General features: G+C 46.2%; 1 protein-coding gene across 2 annotated transcripts; it reads left to right on the top strand.

Moving 5' to 3' along the window:
* The first annotated feature begins 5101 nt into the window (after positions 1 to 5101).
* RBM17 (RNA binding motif protein 17) lies at positions 5102 to 22696 on the top strand. Of its 2 annotated transcripts, none has more exons than XM_035126568.3 (12): positions 5102 to 5259; positions 6917 to 7057; positions 8545 to 8661; positions 10024 to 10190; positions 11021 to 11118; positions 13468 to 13524; positions 15701 to 15848; positions 17489 to 17640; positions 19165 to 19238; positions 20097 to 20195; positions 21630 to 21702; positions 22373 to 22696. In XM_035126568.3, exons 2-12 carry the CDS (start codon positions 6929 to 6931, stop codon positions 22474 to 22476), a joined length of 1218 nt encoding a protein of 405 aa, XP_034982459.1. In that variant the 5' UTR covers positions 5102 to 5259; positions 6917 to 6928; the 3' UTR covers positions 22477 to 22696. The 2 variants fall into 2 exon arrangements, with proteins under 2 accessions (XP_034982459.1, XP_060135196.1); XM_060279213.2 differs by having other exon boundaries at positions 19162 to 19238.
* Positions 22697 to 23907: the final 1211 nt, after the last annotated feature.

The following is a 23907-nucleotide window of genomic DNA, read 5'->3' as shown; positions in this document are numbered from 1 at the left end:
TTGTAGTATTCTTTTAATGCTCTGCCTGATATCTCACAAACTCCTTGCACATAGAAAACTAGGGTATTAAGTAAGCTAGGCTTAGAAGCCTTACCTTGTACATGCGACCACCACTGATGGGCACATGACTAAGGGCAAAATACAGCAAACAGCTGTAGTTTATGCAGTTTGTTCCTGCGAACATCCTACTACAAAAAGTGCTTTGAAATCTGGGGTGCATGATGTTATACAATGCCCGTCAGGGAGAAACTACTTGTGCATTTGTTCGGATATCATCTCTGGTAATTACACTTCTGTGGTAAAACTCTGTTTTGACTGATTAAAGTTGTAGTTGAGTATTTGCCTTCGAGACTTCATCTCTCTCGGCATCTGCATCCAGCCTTTGTTTAACAAGCATCTTGGCAAAGGTCCAGAGAAGGAGCTGCTTATGCCCAGTGGGACCTGTCTTGTGATCATTTTAAAGCATTTTCCTCCCAACTTCAGTTTACAAAAATCAGTAGTAGCACACAGATGATAGCGACCTTTCCCCCTCTCCCTCTGGCTGTTCAACCCGACTGACGATCCCTTCATCCGCACACAGCAAATAAGCTTTTAAAAGTAGTGTGCTGTGTGGTCTTGGACTTCAAAGAAGAGTTTAAAATTTTTGTCTCGAGTGAGAGAAAATGATGAATGATGTTTGACTTCAAGGTTGCTCGATCAATTCTAAAAGTGCTTTGTGTTCTGTAGTGGTGAGAGTGTTAGACTAAGAGTGGGGACGGACGGACTAGGGTTCAAATCCCCACTCAGCCACGAAGCTCACTGGGTGACCGTGGGCCAGGCACTGTTGGCCTAACCTACCTCACAGGGTTGTTGTTGGGGTAAAATGGGGAGAAAGAGAACATTACCTCCTTGAACTACTTGGAGGAAAGGTGGGATATAAATCAAAAAGCTGTAAACCTACTTCAATAATCACAAGCTTTTTGAATATAATGTCAACACATGGGGTAAAGGTAAAGGGACCCCTGACCATTAGGTCCAGTCGTGACCGACTCTGGGGTTGCGGCGCTCATCTTGCGTTATTGGCCGAGGGAGCCGGCGTATAGCTTCCAGGTCATGTGGCCAGCATGACAAAGCCGCTTCTGGCGAATCAGAGCAGCACACGGAAACACCATTTACCTTCCCACTGTAGTGGTACCTATTTATCTACAGTCGTACCTCGGGTTACGACCACCTCGGTTTGCGAACAGTTCGGGTTACGAACTGCGCAAACCCGGAAGTGTTTTCGCCGCGCGCGCGTGCGCAGAAGCCGCGCGCGATCTGCGCATGCGCAAAATGGCGGCGCCCATCGCGTTCGGTTTACGAACTATTCGGGTTACGAACTGCGATCCGGAACGGATCGCGTTCGTAACCCGAGGTATTACTGTACTTGCATTTTGACGTGCTTTCGAACTGTTAGGTTGGCAGGAGCTGGGACCGAGCAATGGGAGCTCACCCTGTCGCGGGGATTCGAACCGCCGACCTTCTGATCAGCAAGCCCTAGGCTCTGGTTTAACCCACAGCGCCACCTGGGTCCCTTAACACATGGGTTAGTCTCAACTAAATTATGTGAAAACACAAAAATTCTATATTGAGGACAGGTAACCTTCCTGAGGCAGTATTCCTGGAGAAATGTGGCCATATGCTATCAGTTACTGATTTTACTGTCTTTGGTGTGTGATTACTCCTGCACTCGGAACTAACTTCTCAGGCAAAGCTGGTTCTTAACCCAGTTCTGGGAGTGACCTTTATCTACTAGTGCATTTTGAACATGCATAAGATGTTCTCATCAACCTCAATACCTTGGCCAGTTCCAGAATGGCTTCTGTCCTTTGCAAATAATAAATGCATGCTATGGTTGCTTAGAAATGTGCTGAAGTAGAACCTGGGCAGAGGGTTGGAGGAGACCCTACAAAGATAATACGGTAGTACTATTGTCCATTCCAAAGCCAGCATATACCACCAATTCCCTTGTAGGAAAATAAATGTCAAGAGGATGGAACAAATTTTCCTCTTAAACTTGTTTTTCTCTATGAGACTGCCTTGGGCAAAGTCAAACCATTAATGTATCTCGCGAAGTACTGCGTACCCTTTGACGGTTCTCAAACGTCTTTTTGTTCTCTGCGCATGTACAGATGCCAGCAGCTATTTTAATTAGGGCTTCACTTCTAAAAGAAAACAAAAGCACAGTGTGCAGTTTGCTCAGCGTGACACCCGATTGTAGCCGAAACAAACCACAGGGGCGGCTTTGTTTTCATTGTCAAGAATAAATGATAAAGGCCAGGCCTGCATTAATGCAGTCCAAAGCTGCAGTACATTTATACAGTTTTGTGGTTTAAATAGACTTGTAAGTTAAAGTTATATAAATGTCACCACATGCACAGAGGAATCCAACATTAACTGTTGAAAACAGCTTTATTTACTCTTGCAGGAAGAATGTTTCCTACGGCAGATAATTAAGACCCAGTACATAGCAGGTTTTTAGGAAATAATGTCCAGGTGAGATGTTTGGTTGTGGAACCCTTTTCTTCTGGAAAAGCTCTGTTCCTAGTGTTAATTTTCAGTCATTTCAGAAATTTCTATTCCCCCCCCCTTTGCCATTCTTGACCCCAGTTCGCATTATGAATGCATAAATAAATACAATACCCATCCCAGTAAGATACTAAAAGAACCAGATAAAAACCAGTACTAAAAAACAAAATCCGTAACAAAACCAACATATGTTGTTGGCAGTTCCATTCAAAAAGTTTGAATCACAACAGTAGAGTTGGGACCCAGTCTCATCTAGTCCAACCCCCTGCAATGCAGGAATGACAATCAAAAGGGAAAAAAAAGACCTCCCAACCCTTATATCTCTCGGAAAGAAATTCATTGTCTCACAATTCAACTTGCTGCGTTTCCTTGGAGTAAATAATTAAAACACTTTGCAATTCCGTAGCTATTAAAGGAAAACCTACAATCTCTCCACATACAAATCAATTCCTGGTTATTCCCCCAGCTTTATTCATTTCAGCTATCTAATTTAGAAGGTGGGCTTCACTTTATTGTTGCTATTTAACAACTGGGAGGCCAACATCCTTGCTGATCTACTACAAGTCACCCAGAGATCTACCAGTAAGAAGATCCCGATTGACCTGTTCTGCCTTTCTCTGGGAACAACTAATTAAAACATTTTAAAAACAAATGAGGAACTCTTGGGCTTGATAAATAAGGAGGGGGGGGGAGGGACCAGAAGTATTTATATAAATTCTGTTGTGCTTACAATTGTTCAACTACTGAGAGGCAGAAATGTTTACAACTCTCTTGCAAATCACCTAGAATAGATCAACCAGTAGATTCTGATCAAACTTCTGGCCAATCCCTAGCATTGGAATTGCACTCCATATGAACAAGGCTGCATTTCAAGGCAAGCCTTAGCATGCATGCAGCAGTGCCTTGGATCAGACCCAACTCTTGTTTTTTTGTTTTTTTGATTTAATGACTACAGAGATCAGCATTCTACCCTTTCAGGGCCTGCCACTGCTATTTCTCATCATCCCCCGCTTTAACAGGTGAGATTAAACTAAGAGAGGATGAATGCTCATTGTCATAATAGCTTCCCTGCCAACAAATCATAACAAGCCCTCCATAGTCTAACTTTTGAGTAAGGCTTGTGCAAGCAAATTGGGACCAATCCTCAACCAATACCTCTGTTTAAGTACACAATTGGTTCCGGGGAGCCATTCGCTCCCCGAAATGTACTTAAACGAAGCGGTGCTTTCACGTATGCACGAAGCGCCGATAGATCGCTTCTGCGCATGCGCATGCCGCAGAACCTGGAAGTAAACACTTCCGGGTCCGCGGAGTACTCAAACCGCAGCAGATGTAAACGGAGGTATGACTGTAAATAGGTTGCCCTGAGAATCTTGTGTCAGCTCAGTAGGTTAGAACATGGTGCTGATAATGCCAAGGTTGCAGGTTTGATCCTCATATGGGACAGTCACAGTTGCATATTCCTGCATTGCAGGGGGTTGGACTAAATGGTTCTCAGGGTCCCTTCCAATGCTACAATTCTTTGATTTTAGATGTGGGACTTGATGGTCTTTTGATGGGATCCTATGCACAAGAAGCTGGCAGAAAGCAAGCCAGCAAAAATTAAACTGGATTGAAACACTGTTCAGCAGCAGGCCTGCTGCTCTGCCTAAGTCTGGCAGAGGAGAAACAAGTCTTTAAAATAGTGTTCTGTGCCAGGTTGCCAGACCAAGTTTAGGATCCTGTCTTAAGTCCCCATTTATGCCTCCACTGTGCTCCCAGACTGTATTTTACTATTTTATACTTGAAGCTTTTGCCTGCTTCCCTCTTGTTGCTTTCCTGATTCAGTAGGAAGTGCGCTCTTACAGGAACACGGGAAGCTGCCTTTTGCCCCATATTGCCTACACTGACTGGCACCAGCTCTCCAGGTTTTCTGGCACCCCTACCAGGCTGAAGGTGCTATAGAGAGATTGGACTTGAGGTCTTTTGCATGCACGGCTAATGCTCTTCTCCGGCACTTTATTCATTTTACAAGAACATTTACAGCCTGCCGACTCATTAAAAGAAAGCATGGTGGCGTTACAAGAAAGCCATTAAAACAACATATATATATATTAATCATAAACTTGGCATAAACTTTCGAAGGTCAGAGACAACAGAGATGAGAAGAGGGGGGCAGGAAAGAGAGCATACATGCTTACGCGTGCAAACACACTCAAAAGACCGTCCACGCATAGCTAGATGAGCGCTATAAGAGGGGAAATGTAAACATATCAAGAGGTCTATGAAATACTCGCGGGGTTTGTGTTTTGAGTCATGCGCCACTAGGGGTCAGCAGAGAGCTTCCTCCCCCCCCATCCTACGCAGTTTGCGCAGCGCCTATAGGGCTGCAAAAGGCTTTGCCTCCTTCCGCGCGCTGCCCGCTCGAGGGCCGTAGCGTTCCCATCTGGCCTGCGTACGCGACTGGCGTAAACTTCCTCTCGTCCGTAGGGTCGCCGGAGTCCTTTGCCTGGCTCCACCCACCCGGCCGCCGCGGCTTTCGCGCAGCCGCCTTTTCACCCTCTTAGCGGGCGCCTCGAGGGAGGAGGAGCCTGATTGGTTCGCGCCGGCCGTGACGCGGGAGCTTTCCTTGGCCGAAGAGGAGGCGCCTTCTTCGGCGTCGCGTCTTACGCGAGGCCCCGGCTTTGAGGCCTGCGCGGAAGGTCGGGGAGGCCTTGGCCGCGCGGGGAAGAGGTAAAACGCCAGGCTTGAGTGGCTTCGGAGTACGAAAGGGAATCCAGCCTGAGAGACGGCTGTCACTCGGTTTGCTTTGAAGGGTGTGCGAGAAAGCGGTTAACCGGAGAACTGGGTTGGCTTGCTTGCCTGCTCCGCCTCGTGCCAAATAATAGCAGCCTCATTTCGAAAAGAAAAAGGAAATAAAGGTTAATTTTAAACATCGGGTCCCACTCATGGGGGCTTTTTTGCGGGCAGTAGCGTGTGTTCCTGAGCATGTGCAGAGCGCCTCTCAGTAATTAGAAACATCGGAAGCTGCCGTATACTCAGTCATAACTTTGGGTCCATCTAGCCTAGTATTACCAGCACGGACTGGCAGCAGCTCCGATGTTTCAGGCAGCGGATCTTATTTTATTGTTATTTTATTTATGCTTTTCAGGTTTATACATTTCTCTTATTTTACAGTCATTTTAACATTTGAAAACTTGACTTCCTCCCCCCCTCTTTCTGCGGTTCCTTAAATTTATTTTGAATATCTTCTGCATATCCGAATTAACTTAATTTGCTCATTTATTCGTCTACTTTAAATATATACTCTTATAAAACTGCGGGTTATTGCAACAGTCCTGCCAATGTTCTTCACTGTTTACAATCTATCTGTAAATATTCAATAAACGGTTTCCATTCTTTTATAAAACAGTATGTTATCTTGGTTTCTTATTCTTCCGGTAAGTTTTGCCATTTCTGCATAATCCATAAGTTTTTGTATCCATTCTTCCTTTGCTGGGACTTCTACTTCTTTCCATTTGTGGGCGAGTAACATTCTTGCCGCTGTAGTCGCATAGGCAGGGGATCTTTTAACAGCCCTGATGGAGATGCCGGAAGTTGAACTTGGCTTTCTGCATGCAAAAACTGAGGCTATACTATTGAGCTAGGAACAGTAGGAACATTAATAAATAGGAACATAGGATGTTTCCGGCTACTCAGAACTTTGGATCCATTTAGCTCCACATTGCCTGCACTGACTGGCAGCAGCTCTCCAGAGTTTCAGGCAGGGGATCTCCCCCTGCCCTGCTTGGAGATGCCGGGCCTTGGACTTGGGACCTTCTGCGTGCAAAACTGGTGCTCTATACCACTGGCTCTTCCTAACAACGTTGGAAGTTGCTTTTTTTTTACAGAATTGGACTATCAATCCATCTACAACCAGTATTGGCTGCACCAAGGTTGGGGCACCTGTGGTTTGGACTCCAACTGCCATGAGCTCCAGCCCTTATGGGCAGTGGCCAGGAATCATGGGAGTTGTAGTCCAGTATCCTGAGGACTGTAGGTTCCCCATCTCTGGGCAACTCTTAGTGGTGGCAACTCTCCTGGATTTCATTCTCGGTCCTACCTGGAGATGCCGGAAATTGAACCCGGAGCCTTCTCGGTGCAAAATTGACACCACTGAGCCATGACCATTCCCAAATAGGAGTGTATGCAAGTTAAGGAAAGGGGATTCCAGGTGAACATAAGGAAGAACTTTTCTGACATTAAGAACTGTTTGAAAGTGGAACGGTCTCCCTCGGGGGTTGTGGACTCAGGCTATTGGGCACCAGGGCAAGACCTCAAGGGCGCTACTGGCAACCTTTGACTAAAATGATAATATGATTTGTTCCTTCTCATCCTTTCTGACTCCTAGCTCTGAGCTTGAATGAAAATGTCGCTTTATGATGATTTGGGAGTGGAGACCAGCGATACGAAAACAGAAGGCTGGTCCAAAAACTTCAAACTTCTGCAGTCTCAGTTGCAAGTGAAGAAGGCAGCTCTCACCCAGGCAAAGGTACAGTGAAGACTCTATTAGAAATACACTGTCCTAACCTTGACGAAAATAAAAAAGCTACTTCAAAGTGCTTTTGAAGGTCATAACTTACTGAATAATGTAAAATTAGCTAGCCATTGAACTGGAGCCCAGAAATGATAATTGAAAACAGGAATTCAAGCTCTTGGGTTTTTAGATGCTGACCCTAGAGTGTTCTGCCTTAAATAAACTGGGAAGGTTCGATTGCGCTTCTCAGCATCTGCATCTGAAATGGATTGCTTGCATCATCATTCAGTCTCCAGGGGCTGTTGAATGAATCATGTTCATTATAATCCTAATACCTTGAGGGAGACCAAATTACTGTAATTTGCAATGTTACATCACCTTCACCTTGTTTCCTGTATTTGGAAATCAGGCTTGAATAGTCCAAGGGCATATCCCAGAATTCTGATTCTGCTAAAAGCTGAGCACATGTTCTGAGCATTTTTCCATCCACCTATTATCCATTTCTGGATAATAGAAGCAAATGAGGTGTGTTTGTGTGTGTGTGGGGGGGGGGAGGTTTCCAGGAAAAAAGTAAACAGTCAACATCATTAAAAAGTCAGACTAGCAATATTTCCCCATAATTCCAGTAGTTTTTCTTAATTACTGCTTTTATAACTGTTTTTGAGACAAGTATTCTTTTTCTTCTTCCACAAATTCTGTGCAAATTTGAGCCTCTCATTTCTTCTGCATCAGCAAGCTTTCTTTCTAAGCAGCATACGGTGTAGCTACGAAAAGATACCTGCCCCCACTGCATTAGAGTTGGTTTATTCTATGTAGAAGTTGGAAGTAAATACAAATAGGAAAAACGTGAATTGCTTCAGCTGCATAGGTAGCATCTTGTCATAATACAGTACTTAGAACACAGAAAGAATTTATTGTGACCTTCTCATGTCTTTCTCATGATAGGCTCTAGGATGGTATATGGCATAGCTCAATTGATAGAGCATAGGACTCTTAAGAGAATCTTAATTTCAGGGTCGTGGGTTCAAGCCCCACGTTGGGCAAAAGATTCCTGCATTGCAGGGGGTTTGGCTAGGTGATCCTTGTGGTCCCTTTCAACTCTCATAGAATTGAATTATGAATTATACAAATTATGCTTTTAAACATCCTCATGATGCATAGGGTCAAATTACCCATTCTTTCAACATATATATATATATTTCTGCTCTTGTGTCTGGTTCACAATAGATTGTTCTAAAAAGTTGCCCTTGAAGAAGGGCCATTTGACCTCAAACCATATCAGGAACATGTTAACACATATATTTTTGGAGCTATTAGAAGAACGACTTGGACTTTTCCCTGTAACTTTTTGCATTGCAATTTGTTTGGGTGTGACAACCTTTCCACTGCCCCGCAAACAACTTGCTTAGTGATCTAGGGTAGGAAGGAACACAGGACATTTTGTAGAACAGCAACATTTCTGATGCTGAGTGAAGTGTCTGCTTGTAATGTTCTTACTTTAGAGTCAGCGAACAAAGCAAAGCACGGTCCTTGCTCCTGTGATTGACCTGAAGCGAGGCAGTGCATCTGATGAGCGACAAATTATAGACACCCCTCCTCATGTGGCAGCTGGCCTGAAGGTAAGACTGGAGCTGCTCCGAGGCAAACTGGTCTTTTGGGGTGGGGGCTCATATAGTGGAATCCTAAATGCAGAAAACAACTAGTAACTCCCAGCCGAGACACTGAGGCACTTTCATCATGATTGTTTCTAAAATTGATCCGTGCCATAAAGGTGTTAAGTGACGGGGATCTTTAAATGACCTTCTATGAGACTGCAGTGCTGTCACACTTTTGCAAACATCTTAATGTGATAATGCATTACTGTTTTTAAATCTTAAGTTGCTCGAAGACCTTTTAGGTAACAAGTGACTGGTAAGTATAAATAATAAGTACAGTAACAATACTACTGATTATAATAATAACAACGTTGTGTTATCTGAATACATGTTGGAGATTGGTTTGTACCAATTTGTGCAAAACACTGAACAACAGTAACTAAGGAGGGGATCAACCAATAAAGTTGTATTAATAGTCGAAAAAAATGAATGTTAGCAGAAACAGTGGCTTGCAGACAGCTGCAACAGAGGGTGTTCCAGTCAGCAGTGTAAATTTTATGCTAGGTCCCCAAATGCGTACAAAGGGGGACTAATGGTGTGTGTTCCTGATGAGGCTCCAAGGAAAGTTTTTCACAGACTTTGTACCATCTCTGAGTAGTACCATTTCTAAGTAGCTGCCATATGATTCTCCCAAAGGCATAATACTTGGGCACTCTTGCAGAGATCTCCTATCTCGCTGGGGATGGCGCTGTTCTACTCAGGTCCCACTTTCAGGATTCCGATGGACATCTGGTTGGCCACTGCCAGAACAGGATGTTGGGCTAGAGGGCCTTTGCCCTGGTCTGGCAGTGCTTTTCTGATGTTCTTTACAGAGATAGGTTGAGGTTCATAAGGAGTGGATGCTCTTGAAGGCTTGTTTGCCTGGTCCTTTCACAGCTTACAGGCAAGAGCATGCACCACAAAATGAAACCAGAAGCAAACTGACAAAGCAGCGCAGTTTGGGTGGGCAAAATAAATACAATACGGGCCATAGGACCCAAAGGGTGATGGGTGCTTTTATCAGGCGGGATTACCGCTTTGGAAAGGGTCGAGCAGACAGTTTTCGTGCAGACTCGGTGCATCCAGGTCCAACTCCAGCTCCTCTGGGCGCCGTAAGTGGAATGCAGGTCTTGGCCTCATCCTGATTGCAGATCAGCATAAGGGCAGCCGTCGACTTTGGTTTTGGGGGAGGTTGTGTTTTTCTGTATGTTGGGTTTTGAGAGGAAAGCTTTGGGAAATACTTTGAAAGTGAAATCAGCTGCACTTGGGGGGGGTGGTTTGCTCTCGCCTGTTGCAATTTCGTTGGCTAGCTTTCATCAGCACTTCTTCCCCCCCTTTCAATCCCAGGACCCCGTCCCCAGTGGCTTTTCTGCAGGAGATGTCTTGATTCCTTTGGCTGATGAGTATGACCCCATGTTCCCCAACGATTACGAGAAAGTAGTAAAACGCCAGCGGGAAGAACGGCAAAGGCAGCGTGAGCTGGAGAGGCAGAAAGAGATTGAAGAAAGAGAGAAGTAAGTCACTTGGGCCGTAAACCATCCTCCTACCTACATGCTTGTCTTAGCCGTTTTGATGGTGTTAAATTCTTTAGGAGCTGAATAATTTTGTAGGCCATCAGCTCAGCTGATATAATTTTTCATCTTGTAAATCCTCCTTAAACCTGTGATACAGTTAATTCACTTGTATGGGCATGATCGCTACAGGGTATCATGGGCTCCCAGGTCCTATTCGTATGGGGAAGTTGGATGTCAGTGCATGCCAAGTTTTCACCTTTCAGAATAGTTTTCCTTGGCATTTGAAATCAACGTACAGTAAACCAGCATTGGTTTATTTCTGTGTGAATGGTATCTGGACTTGCTGAGGAGAGTTAAAAACTGGAAGTGATCTACCCCCTTTTGGGGGGTTCAGGTCAAAGTTGTTAAGCTTTCTAGGGAGGAGGAAAGCCCCATTTTTAGGGGTTCAGGTCAAGTTGTTGAGCTTTTCTGAGGTGGGAGGAAAGCCCTGTTTTGGGTGGTGAAGGCTAAAACGTTGAGCATTTTTAGGGGAACCAAAGTTGTTGAGCTTCTTTGGGGGGAGCCAGTGATCTACCACAGACATCCAGTGATCTATCGGTAGATCACAATCTACCTGTTGGACGTGCCTGCCATAAAACTGCTAGTGGTGCATTCCATAGGAACTATGAAAACCCTTGCAGCAAAAGAAATACAGATAGTACGTCCAAAATGCATCTGTAAACATTTGTATTTCGTAATTGTTGTAGGCAAAACACACCCTGCATTGCGAAGTGCTCCGTGGGTTCCCTGCACCTGTGGATTGTCATCTTAATTTCTGTTTTAATTTCAAGGAGGCGCAAAGACAGGCATGAGGCGAGTGGATTTTCAAGGCGGCCGGATCCAGATTCTGACGAAGATGAAGATTATGAAAGAGAGAGGCGGAAAAGAAGTAAGGAAATCTTAGTCTTGGAGCATGGCCTTGGTTGGACACTGTTATCTCAGTTAGATGTGATGGGTTCTTCCCCTTGCTTGGAGGCCAGTGTCAGTGCCCATCAGGTTGTGACATCTGCTGGGGGCCTCTTGCTCTGGCTAGCCCCACATCCTGCTACCACTTGAGCTCCCCTCTTGGGGCTGCCAGCCTCCTTTGAACCAACCTACCCAGGGGCAGCAAGCCATTATGGTGATGCCCCTAGATAAGTTCTCTAGTGGGCATGAAGAGCTCCCTGCAGCTCTTGAGAGCAGACTTTTTTGTTGGCAGCACTGTAGCAGACTGCTGCCGCCACCTGGTTAACTCTGCTCATGAGTGAGTGCAAGAGAGGGTACGCTGGGAGCATAGCAGCTGCAGTGGTGCCAGGCAAGGAGCTGGTTAGTGCTTAAGGACTTGCTGAGAACAGAAAGTTCAGGGTCAATCAAAAGCTGGAGCTGCTTTTCTGCATCAATTGTGGCTGCTGATTTATCTCTATTTTGTATAGCAAGGGTGGCTTCTCTCCCACCAACCCAGACCAGACAACCCCATCCTGTCCTTGATGCTATCAGTGTTGCACCCCTCCCCACCCCAACACACACAGTGGGGTTGGAGGGGGAGACCGGAATGGTCTCTTTCTCCCAGTAAAAATCCCTTGCAGCGTCCCAGTGCTTAAATGACAAGACGTTCCGTAGATTTTGGCAATGACTTTGAAGGAAGTCTTGCATGTAGCCTTGGTTCAGAATCTGTAAAAAGGAAATGGCATTGAGACTGGTTGTGGGGTTTAAAGCAATCCCGGATTTCTGAGCGTGCCGTTTAAATTATTGCCGACATTGAAGAGGCAGGGATGGAGAAGTGGCAAATAGGGGACCACCTAGACATTTCCAATTTTCGAAGTTTTCTTCAAATTTCCTCCGCAACACTGAGACCTCTGGGAATAGGGCGGTATATAAATTCAATAAATAATAATAATTTTAAGTTGCCAGCTTTAGTTGGGCTTCCTTCCTTTTGGGAACTGGAAATAAATAACTTTGTAATGGAGATCTTGCAGAACACAGTTCCCAATTGTAGAGGGCTTTATTGCTTGAAGAAATATGCTCTGTTGTGCTTCTCGGCATCGTGTCATCTCTCTGAGCTGCACTTTTAATTCCCTGGCTGACTTTGAGCCATGTTAATCTCACCAGTCCTCTGGCTCTCTTCCTCCCATTATCCTCTCTTCTTTTGCTGTTGTCCAAGAACACATTCCCACTGGGATCGGTACTGGCAGATGCACAGGCCAGGTGATCGGTCACAGAGTATAAGGACACCTTTATTATGCCCCAATTAACCGAGCAAAATCACCCTGGTTGTTTCTTGCTGGGTGTCTAATTTCTGGCATAGAACAAGCTGTGCCAGACCTCGGGGTCTGAAACCTCTAAAAAGGGGCTCTGTGTTTTTCTCGCTCACATTTTGAGGAAGGGGCACCTGGTGCAGCCATATTTTCAAAGACCCTGGGCTTATACCTTTTAGGACTGGCAGAAACCAGTGGCAAAGTGATAGAACAGCCACACACCTCTCTGATACGCCACCCCCTTCATATCATCGGCAATGTATCATCCAAGTTTTCATGCTTTGGGTTGATTGTAGCCTGGGGCCTACCAAGGCAACTCAATGTTGGGATGTTTGGGATGTAGTCCAGGACATGCTGAGCTTTGGGGGTGCTTTCTGGCCCCAGGTGCCTCCCTAGGTGTGAGGGACAGGGGATATCGCGAAGTCCCTCCCCTCCTGAGTTCCAGCCCATCCCCGAGCGCAGGGGAAAGCAGGGAGAGCTCCGTCTCAAGTGGGGAAGCAGGAAGTGGGGTCCGATGCTCAGGCAGGGTAGCGGAGCCATCGTCCCAGGTGGGACAGGAAGAGGGAAGAAAGGGGGGCAGACCTATTCCCCCAACTCCGGAACTGCGCCGAAAACGTAGGGGGAAGAGGCTGGGTCTCCCCAAGTTATTATGTTGGAGAAAAACGCGCCAAACGCCACTCGGAGGTTCTGATTCTAGCGGATAAGATGTGTCACTGTAAATACGCAGCACCAATAAAAAGATAAAATGCAGAGCGGTGTAGAGTCGTTACTCTGAAGTAGCCCACTCCGGCCACTGTGACACTAGGCATTGATGCTTTTATCACTGAAGTTGAGTGCATTGAACATATGCAAAGTAATATCTCTATCCCATCGGCGCACACACCTAGCCTGTTGAACTTCCAGAAAGACAGTTACGTTGAATCCATTGCAGCAAAACCAAGGGAGAGTCTATTAAGTTTTGCAGATTCCTGCATTCTTTTTCATGCAATTGTTTCCTTCCACAGGTATGGGAGGAGCTGCCATCGCACCACCCACTTCTTTGGTTGAGAGGGACAAAGAACGTATGTTTAAATTGTTATTTTTCTTTGAAGTTGCTAATGCCATGGCTTTCAAAAATGTCTTGCCTTCAGCGGATGCTTTCCAGAGATACCTGGCTGCTGTGGATGTCTGCCACAAAACCCCAGGGCACTGCAGATGATATGAGGGCAGGTTCTAGGGATGCTCACTTGGTTTCTGCAGGGCCCTGGACCAGCCTCTTGGGCCTCTCCATCACCTTGTGCAAACTGAAATTGATTCTTCACAGGCTGCAAGCCTGTGTGTGAGTTGTAGCATTTTGGGCTGTTTGGAAGGGGTGTTCACATGAATGAATTCCCCTCCCTGCCAAAAGAAAAATAATCCCTGCACATAGAATGCTAGCATGTCAGGAAGAATGCTAGGCTAGAAAAGACATCTTCTCCATGACATATTAGGTTTTTGTGTGTGTAGGAATCTCTTTTTTGGAGTTGGAGGGAGAGCATTCATTTTACGACAGCTTCCTTCCACCCCACCTCAAGTCCAAAAAGGTACAGTTTGAGACAGTTTACCGTAGCTGCTGTCCGTAAGAAGTAGGCTCTAGTGACTAGTCTGCTGTGGCAGCAGAAGAGTGAAAGGGTGAGCAAATGCTTTTCGAGGCGGCACCATGTCTGCCATTACTGATCTTCTTGGTGACACACACATCCCGGATAAGCCCTAAATGACTCCAAAGTAGCCCGGAAGTCAGCCTGAAGCTTCCCGTGCTAAATCTGGCAAATGTGCATGAATGTCATTGAAAATGATTCCGTCTGAAAGCGTTACTCAGTGCTGCGCTTCCTCACTGCTGGCAGCAGACTGCACTGTGACTTGTGTGAGCTGACAGGGCTTTTTTAATTAAAAAAACAACTACACCTAGGGTAGCCAGTGTGTTAGACCTCTGGGAATTTGGGTGGTTGCATTCTTCACAGCCATGTTCACGCATCTGTTGTGGTCTAGGTCAGAGGAGGGAACAACTGGATGATCTGTAAATAAGATGGGCCCCTCTTCTGTTTTGCTTCCATTTCTCGGAATGGGTGGGACAAAGCTTTGCTTAAGCCACTCATCCCTGTTGCAATATCAAGAGTGGTGGTACATTGTTGGGAAATGGACCATGGGTCTCGCACAAGGTACACAAGAAAGTGAGCATGAACAAGCCAGTGAGGGGCTAGCTCTCCTAAGGAACATGTGGAATACCAGCAGAATACATACTGTTGCCAATGCCACTGTTTTGGATGGCATTGGCTATAGGCCTGCTATCTGGCAAAGCCCCGGGACTCTGAATTTACCCGTGGCAGCTTCCTGGGTTTCTTGGAAAGCAAGGGGAGCACCTTCCGTTTCTGACTCCTCCGGGTCCAGTTATCTGGAAGTGAGCTGCAAAGGGTGTGTGTGCAGGTGTGATGGTTGGGGAAATGAAGCAGTTCATTAAATGTAGCTGTCGAGATGTGTTGTGCAGAAACAAGTCGGTGTTCGAGGTTGTATTGTGGTTTTCTTTTCAATCTTGAGAAATTCAGCATTCATCCATTAGGTGGCACATTATTTATAGTGGGTAGGGAAAAAAGGATGAATGGGGATTGTCCCTGCCCCCCTTGTATATTTATTTTAGTTTCCTAGCACAATTCAAAGTGTTGGTGCTCACCTTTAAAGCCCTAAATGGCCTCGGCCAAGTATACCTGAAGGAGCGTCTCCACCTCCATCGTTCTGCCCAGACACTGAGGTCCAGCACCGAGGGCCTTCTGGCAGTTCCCTCGTTGCGAGAAGCCAAGTTGCAGGGAACTAGGCAGAGGGCCTTCTCGTTAGTGGCACCAGCTCTGTGGAACGCCCTCCCATCAGGTGTCAAAGAGGAAAACAACTACCAGACTTTTAGAAGACATCTGAGGGCAGCCCTGTTTAGGGAGGCTTTTAATGTTTAATCGATTATTTTATTTTATTTTTCTGTTGGAAGCCGCCATGCTGATTCTCATGGCACTACAGCCACTTTACATTGGAGCTCTTGCTTGTCATTACTATCTTCGAATGACGTTTGCGCCGGATCTGGTGTTTAGCAGGCAAGATAACTGAGAGGTTGGAGCTGGAGTTTACGCGGCTGCTCAGAGTTTATCTGTGCAAGCGAGTCAGGAAACGCATGCCAACCATAATGGAAATGCATGGTTTTTCGGCTTAATGTTGAACGTCCCACTTCTCTTCCAGCTCTATCGTCGTCGTTCCCGTATGAAGAAGAGCCCAGGCCTCGCGGTTCATCATCGTCCAAAGCAGCCATTCCTCCCCCGATGTACGATGAGCCCGAGAGGCCTCGATCCCCAACAGGACCCAGCAATTCCTTCCTTGCTAACATGGGGTGAGCGAATGCAACCATTTCTGCACTTCCTACAAAATGCCAGGAGGGGGCAGTGGTGGCCAGTACTGGGGAGCAACCCTACAACTTCTGCATGCGCTAAGGCAGGGGTCACCAAACTTTTTCAGCAGGGGGCCGGTCCACTGTCCCTCAGACCTTGTGGGGGGCCGGACTATATTTTGGAAAAAAAAACGAATTCCTATGCCCCACAAATAACCCAGAGATGCATTTTAAATAAAAGGACACGTTCTACTCATGTAAAAACACCAGGCAGGCTGCACAAGTAACCCAGAGAGGCATTTTAAATAAAAGGACACATTCCACTCATGTAAAAACATGTGGATTCCTGGACCATCCGCGGGCCGGATTGAAAAGGTGATTGGGCCGCATCTGGCCCCCGGGCCTTAGTTTGGGGAACCTTGCGCTAAGGCATGTAAATTGACAAGCGCCTTCTAATAACTCCAGTTTTGCTACTGAGGTCAAGCCCAATGTCCAAGAGTTCCCAGTAGCAGCTCCGGCTCTCCCCTTTTATCAAGCGAAGCTCTCTCCTGACGGAGGGCGAGTGGCTGCGCAACGGCCACATAAAGCAGGGAGACAGTTTTGGGACTCTGCATGCGGGCCACATGCTTTCTGCCGCTGGTTTCAGTTAATTTGGCATCTCGCAGCGTGATCCCCTCCTGTGTGCTGCATCCGCCAGGCAGCAGCCTAAAAGACTGTCTCCCACTTTCACGTCCTACTCTTTTGATGGCCTAAGATAACTGAATTCAGCTCCTGACCTCAAAGAGGCACAGATGAGACCTGACATTGACTTTAGCCGCCAGAGCTTTGTGTGGGCTGCAGTTCCATAAAACTACACAGGAATAGCTCAGGTCAAGTGCAACCTGCAACGAAATGTTGCACTGTGTCCCTCGCATGCATGTTGATTCTTCTCCTCTGCTCCAAGACAGCCTTCATAGGCTGTATATACACGTGCTCCTTCCCCTCTCTGGTGCACGAGATCATGTGTGCACTTGTTGCTTTACTGTTTGGGAGCGGGGAGAATTGCCCCCTTTTGTAGGGTCGTAATTTATACTTGTGGATATATCGGACTCTCCTGCCTACAGTATGCTTGAACCTTCCTGTAATGCACAGATGATCCTGCTTTTCCTACAAAGTCATTGGCACTAATTCAGCTTTGAGGAGACATCAGGGATGGAGTTCAGCTTCCTGACTTCCTGAAAATCTAATGCTGGTTTTACGATGTGGCAGTGAAAGGGAGTAGAGTCCCGAGGCAGTAGAATAGACTGTTCCCTTTCAGATTGCAAGTGGTGGATCACAGTTTGGTATGCTCCCCAGAGAGAAATATTCTTCCAGCTAGCAAACTGACATAGCAGATAGGTTCTGTTTTACAGCATTCTCTCTGATCTGCTCTTCCTCCTCCTCCTCCTCTTCTTCTTCTTCTTCTTCTTCTTCTTCTTCTTCTTCTTCTTCTTCTTCTTCTTCTTCTTCTTCTTCTTCTTCTTCTTCTTCTTTTAAATTGCACAGAGCATTTTCTTCAAGGTTTCATTCAAAAATGGATTCCCTTTGCCTGCAGTCTGAAGGGATAAAATTCATTCTCCTACCTTATTTTGTTTCGTATATAACTCAGACCGACTCTGTTTCAGTGGCACAGTGGCGCACAAGATCATGCAGAAATACGGCTTCCGAGAGGGCCAGGGTCTCGGGAAGCACGAGCAAGGCTTGAGCACGGCACTGTCAGTGGAGAAAACCAGCAAGAGAGGTGGCAAAATTATTGTCGGCGATGCTGCTGATAAAGGTAATTTGGGGAGACTTCTCCGGAGTAGGGGACAACCCTGTTCACAGTGGGGCAGCAGTGCTGAGGCAGAAGGGTGGGGTGACCTCATGCCTCAGGGACCAAGTGCTAATCATCGGGTGAAACTTAATAATTAACTGCCCTGTTGGTTTCCGTTCCTTTAATCAGCCTTGCATTCCCCTTTGTGTCCACCTGTAACAGGCTTAAGTGAAGCTTATCTGCTTAAGCCTTTTCTCAAAGATCATGTTAGTTCCTTGCTCTTGGGTGATTATTTGCCCCCTCACAACTTCAGAAGTGTGCTCTCGCTGCAAAGCCTTTGGCCTGACAAATGGAAAAGTTGTGTTATCGTAAATCGCAGTGGTGTGCTCTGCCTTGTCCTTTCCCCTCTGGGCCAGGAGGTCTCCAGTAGGAGTTACTGCTTCATACAGGCCCCATGAGGGGCTCTACAATGAGGATGCTTTTGGGTCGTAGTATGTCGGGTGTGTGACATTCTTGGTGCTTTTTTTTGTCTAGGAAAAAAGTTCCGGTTCTCACCAGCAAGCAGGGGGGATGCGCCAGTGCATGCGGGAGCAGCGTGGCTTGATATCAGGGCTGGGCAGTGAGGGCAGGATAGCTGCTTGTTGCTCCCTTGCCTGCCCACCTGCCTATTGGTGAAGAGGTCTCCCCCCCCCCCCCCCGCGCCTGGCTTTGGAAAGGAGGCAGCAGGGCTCCAGGATTCTGCCAGAGCATCATGCTTCCTTCCCTAAGCTGGGCAAACACTTCCCAGGCTTGGGGAAGGAGGGGTGATGCTCTGACAGGGTCCAAGAGCCCGCCAGTCTCCATTCCCCCTAGTAAGGTGGTGGTACTGCGTACCATTGCATACTGCCAGAAAAAAGCACCGGGTGTTGTGTTTTTGTATACAGTGGTGCCTTTGTTCTTGAACTTAATCCATTCCGGGAGTCCGTTCCACTCCCGAAACCGTTCAAAAACCAAGGCGCGGCTTTCGATTGGCTGCAGGAGCTTCCTGCACTCAAGCTGAAGCCACGTCGGATGTTCAGCTTCCGAAAAATGTTCACAAACTGGAACACCTACTTTCTGGGTTTGCGGCGTTCGGGAGCCGATTTGTTCGGCAAATAAGCCATTCGAAAACCAAGGTATGGCTGCATTCTGTTGGAAGCTGCCCAGAGTGGCTGGGGCAACCTAGTCAGGTGGGCGAGGTACAAAAAAATAAATTGTTGTCCACAGTGGGTGGGTGTAATTAAATCTAGCGGCCATTCCCAAAGGTGGTTTTTCTCGGATTGAAATTGATGGAGCTGACTTAGACATGCTCACTAATTTCAGTGGGTCTGCTCTGAGTATAACTTAGCCTGAATAGCTCCATTGGTTCTGTTTCTCTATGATCTGAATACCCACTCCAGATTCCGAGAATCAAAAGAACACCCTCAGCCCTCCCTGGGTCAGGATTAACCTAGCACACGACTGCTCACGAAGTAGCAATCCAGTATTTAATGTTGCCCTGTTCCTGCTTTCTTCCTTTCTGCATAGCAGATGCCTCCAAGAAATCGGATTCGAATCCCTTAACAGAGATACTGAAGTGCCCTACCAAAGTGGTTCTGCTACGGGTGAGTCTCTCCCCCCTCCCCAAATATTTTAGTTCATGTGGATTAAGCCTCTGGCTGGTATTACAATATGCAAGGAAGCTGTGGCTCACAGGTTGCAGGAGAATGTTGTTCTGTGGACCTCTTGCAGGACTGAACATCTTATCACCAGAAAGCGATAAGAAAACTGCTCGGCCATATGTGAGAGGATATGGATGAACAGGGTTGTTCTATAGTGGGCCCTCGGTGAAAATATTTAAATGCCTTCTGCAGTTGTTGCCCAGCATTTGGTAAACAAAACACACGCCCTAGTGGGGGAACCAGTTGTGCTTTCAGCCTAAAACAGCCTTTACACCAGCTTGGGGCTTTCCACATGTTTTGGATGCCGACCCCCACGAGCCCCAGCCAGCACACTGGTGGGAATTGCAGTCCAAAACGTCTGAGGCCAGCCCTCCAACAGTGACATGGCATGCGGGGGGCCACAGGGGCAGTTGCCCAGGACACAAAATTGTTAGGGGTGCAAAATTTTGACACCTGGTGTTGCCTCAATACAGCTGCGCGCTTCCATCAATTTCTCAGCCTCACTCAGCTCACAGAGTGTTTGTTGTGGCAGAGGAAGGGAAAGGAGAATGTTAGCCGCTTTGAGACTCCTTAGGGTAGTGATAAAGCAGGATATCAAATCCAAACTCCTCCTCTTCTTTAATTATATCTGCAGCTGAAATCTCCCGGGTGACGCAGACGCTGTTAGGCAGTTGAACGCGCATGCGTACTCTGGCAGTTTCCTGCCCTCCCTCCCGCCCCACTTCCGTGCAGCCCTGAGTGCAGGCAACCCACGCTATGCTACTGGTCCCCTCTTCAATTGGATTTTCCCCTTTTTTGCAGAATATGGTCGGAGCTGGGGAGGTTGATGAAGACCTGGAAGGCGAAACCAAGGAGGAATGTGAAAAATATGGCAAAGTGGGGAAGTGTGTCATCTTTGAGGTATTAGCTGGCATCATTTCCCATAGTTTCCTCACCTGCTCCCACCCTAGCAACAAATATGTTGTAAGCAGTGCACAAAAGCAAAAGCAAGAGATACCTGACAGGGACATATAAACACAAAACGTTGGCAAGAAGGAAATCCATGGAGATCCAAAGTTAGCCCACCATGAGCTGAAGATCTGCAGAGTAATTATATAGTTTACTTATATAAATGCCACAATTCTATAATTTCATTCTACATTGATCAAAACACATATATAGTTAAGGAAATATTGGCAAATTATATCACAGTTACCAAGAGGTTTGTTGTTGTTGTTTTACTAGAATGCAAAAGAAAAGGCATGCCAGTTCTGTTGGAAAAAAATGTTATTGTTTGCATTCTTGAATCCAAGAGTAATTAATAACAGATAATTTTTGTGTATGGCCATAAAATCTGGAAGACTGATTTTCTCCCCCACATGGTATGGGATGAAGCTATAGACCAGTCTAATTAAGATTCACACGGATTTTCCTTGTAGAATTTCAGTGCACAACTTTTCTGAGTTCAGCATATTTAATAAAGGAATGCGACACCCTTATTTCTGAACAGTTAAAATTGTGCTTCACTTGTATACATCTGGCTACAATCTTCAACTGAAAATCTTGCCTTGACACAGCACACCATTTGACCCTGGAGTTTGAGCACGGACTGATGTTTCTTGGTTGTTTGGGTGTCCTGTAAACTTTGCTAACCTGGTCATTTTCCAAACCACCTGAAGCCCTTCAGCCTAGGGCAGCGCTGACTGCTCTTTTCAGCATCTGACGTGCGTCAACCTGGCAGCCGCCAAACGATCCGATATTGGTTCATACAGTTGCTCCAGTTTTACATATCTAATCCTAAGTATGTCAAAAGTCATTCGGCAGGCAACCTGAGTCGGTTGGAATTTTGAGCTGAAAGGAATCCTTGGGGATCACTTGCTCCATGTCCCAGAATGCAGACAGAGTTTGTTGTGTATAAATTAACGCCTGGCAATCTTTCACCCAGTCCCGCCATTAAAAAAAATAAAAATACAATGAAAACTCTCACCAACTCTATTTATTACATTTATATCCTGTCCTGAATGAGTCAGCCTGTGTTGTGTGTCCTCCCCCCCCCAAAAAAAATCCTCACAACAACCCTGTGAGGTAGGTTAGGGTGAGAGATTGTGGCTACTAAATAATTCCTAATCATGATTTTTTCCTCTCCAAATGTTCATTGGATTTAAGTAAGCCACATATCAACTGCATTTTGGGCAGCCCTTTGTCTTTTATCTAGCTGAAGCATGAGATGGATGTTGATTTATATATGATTCTTCAAAAGTAGTAATCCTTGGGAGAAATCGGAGGCTACAGTATTGGTAGGACTATTTTATTTTCACCTCTCCTTACAATTGTGTGTTTGTATTTTTTACTCAGATTCCAGGGGCGCCTGACGATGAAGCGGTGAGAATATTCCTAGAGTTCGAAAGAGTGGAATCTGCAATTAAAGGTAACAGTCGAATAATGACCAGTCCAGTACTTAGCTCCTTATTTAATATTTACATCAATAGCCCGCCATTGCTTCAAGGGGTTCAAGGTGGCATATGCGATTCCCTTTTCCATTCCCCATTTTATCCTCACAACAATCTTGTAAGGTAGGCTGGGCTGGGAAACTGCATTTGCTCCAAGGTGACCTGGTGAGCCAAGCAGGGTTTGAATCCCGGTCTCCCAGGTCATAGTCCAACTTCTGGCCCTGAAGTCCGCGGAACAATATTCAGTTCCATTTCTGGTTGTGGCAATATAGACTTAAGAGGTGGCTCTTGAGCCTGGACTGATGCCCGGTGGGTAGACCTTATTCTTCGTTGCTCCTTTGCATGATGCAAAGTCACGTCTCAGTCAGTAACCAAGTCAGCCTCAGTCAGCTTTGAAGCACACATGGGATTAAACACCCAATTTTAGTCCTCCCTCACTTAAAAGTGTTAAAAGCATCACAGGTTCTGCATTGCCCAGCTTGAACTGAAATGGATGCCCTCCTTAGCATAATCTAGTGAACTTGGCTTGGTTATTCTCCCACTTTTTCACCCAATTTCTTATAAGAAGGAATGTTTCTTTGGCTGGTGAATTGCTCTCTCAGTGTTTGATGGGCATTAAAAATATTATTGTTATTATTATTATTCCAGCCGTTGTTGACCTGAACGGAAGGTACTTTGGTGGACGAGTGGTGAAGGCATGTTTCTACAACCTGGACAAATTCCGAGTCTTGGATCTTGCGGAGCAAGTCTGATTTTCCTCCCTGCCGCCCACCCGGAGGCCAAACATGGATGCATCACGCCAGGAATCTCATGTTCTTCCAACTCCATCCTGGGATTGGAGCAAGAGACAGCGTTGTTTAGAACAAACTGGAACTAAGTCCTTGAATGGATGTTTCTCGTTCGTTGTGTTGGACTGTTTATATTTTATTGTGGTAGAAAATTCCATAAATATAATTGCCTGTTTTTCTTTAAGATCCAGCTGTTCTTTGTTTGCCTCCTCCAGAATCCTCCTGTAATTTGCAGATGGGGCAGTGTTTTGTGCCCCTGTCTTTCTGCTGAGTGACACTACATCAGGCACCCCCAAACTGCGGCCCTCCAGATGTTTTGGCCTACAACTCCCATGATCCCTAGCTAACAGGACCAGTGGCCGGGGAAGATGGGAATTGTAGTCCAAAACATCTGGAGGGCCACAGTTTGGGGATGCCTGCACTACATGAACATGCCCTGGTGCCTGCAGGGGGTCTGTCCTTCCCTCGCAAGCTCTGGTCCCCTTCCGCTTCCACTTAAGTGGCAGACCACAGTTCACCTTAACCAGACAAGCCTTGCATTACTGTTAAAGGAGAGAGAGAGAGAGAGAGAGAGAGAGAGAGAGAGAGAGAGAGAGAGAGAGAGAGAGAATTGAAGCACAGAAAGGGAAACATGTGAGGCTTACTTCACACTAAACTGTGGTTTGGTGTTACATCTGAACCAAGCAAGATTAATCAGGAAGTTGGAAACAGCGGGGTAGGAAATGGGCCTATTTTAGAACTGCTGCAGCTTAGAATAATAGAATTGTAGAGTTGGAAGGGACTCCCAACAGTCATCTAGTCCAACCCCCTGCAATGCAGGAATCCCAGCTAAAGCATCTCTGACAGATGGCCATCCAACCTCTGCATAAAAACCTCCAAGGAAGGAGAGCCCACAACCTCCCGAGGGAGACGGTTCCACTGTCGAACAGCTCTTACTATCAGAAAGTTCTTCCTGGTGTTCAGTTGGAATCTACTTTCTTGTAACTTGAAGCTACTGGTTTGAATCCTACCCTCCAGAGCAGGAGAAAACAAGCTTCTTCCCTCTTCCATATGACCACCGTTGAGATATTTGAAGATGGCTATCCTATCTCCTGCTGCCTCCTCTTTTCCAGGCAAAACATACCCAGCTCTTTCAACCGTTTCTCATAAGTTTGGGTTTCCAGACCCTTGATCATCTTGGCTACCCTCCTCTGCACACGTCCCAGTTTGTCAACATCCTTCTTAAATTGTGATGTCCAGGACTGGACACAGTACTCCAGGTGTGGTCTGACCAAGGCAGAATAGAGTGGGACTATTACTTCCCTTGACCTGGACACTAGACTTCTGCTTACAACAGGCTCGTACACCAATGCTTCATCTATTTTCCTTAGCCCCAAATGACATTTTATTTCTGGA

This window comes from Zootoca vivipara, chromosome 9, assembly GCF_965207765.1.
Source record: "Zootoca vivipara chromosome 9, rZooViv2.hap1.1, whole genome shotgun sequence".
Lineage (NCBI taxonomy): Eukaryota > Metazoa > Chordata > Lepidosauria > Squamata > Lacertidae > Zootoca > Zootoca vivipara.
The sequence above is the reverse complement of the archived record's forward strand: the minus strand, read 5'-3'. Positions and strand labels throughout refer to the sequence as shown.

Bases quoted from the DNA above. Each gene is read 5' to 3' on its own strand.
- RBM17 (XM_060279213.2), top strand. From the start codon at position 6,929: ATGAAAATGTCGCTTTATGATGATTTGGGAGTGGAGACCAGCGATACG. The intron at 8,662-10,023 runs GTAAGACTGGAG...TTTCAATCCCAG, and splicing joins ATGTGGCAGCTGGCCTGAAG to GACCCCGTCCCCAGTGGCTT. The intron at 13,525-15,700 runs GTATGTTTAAAT...CTTCTCTTCCAG, and splicing joins GGTTGAGAGGGACAAAGAAC to CTCTATCGTCGTCGTTCCCG.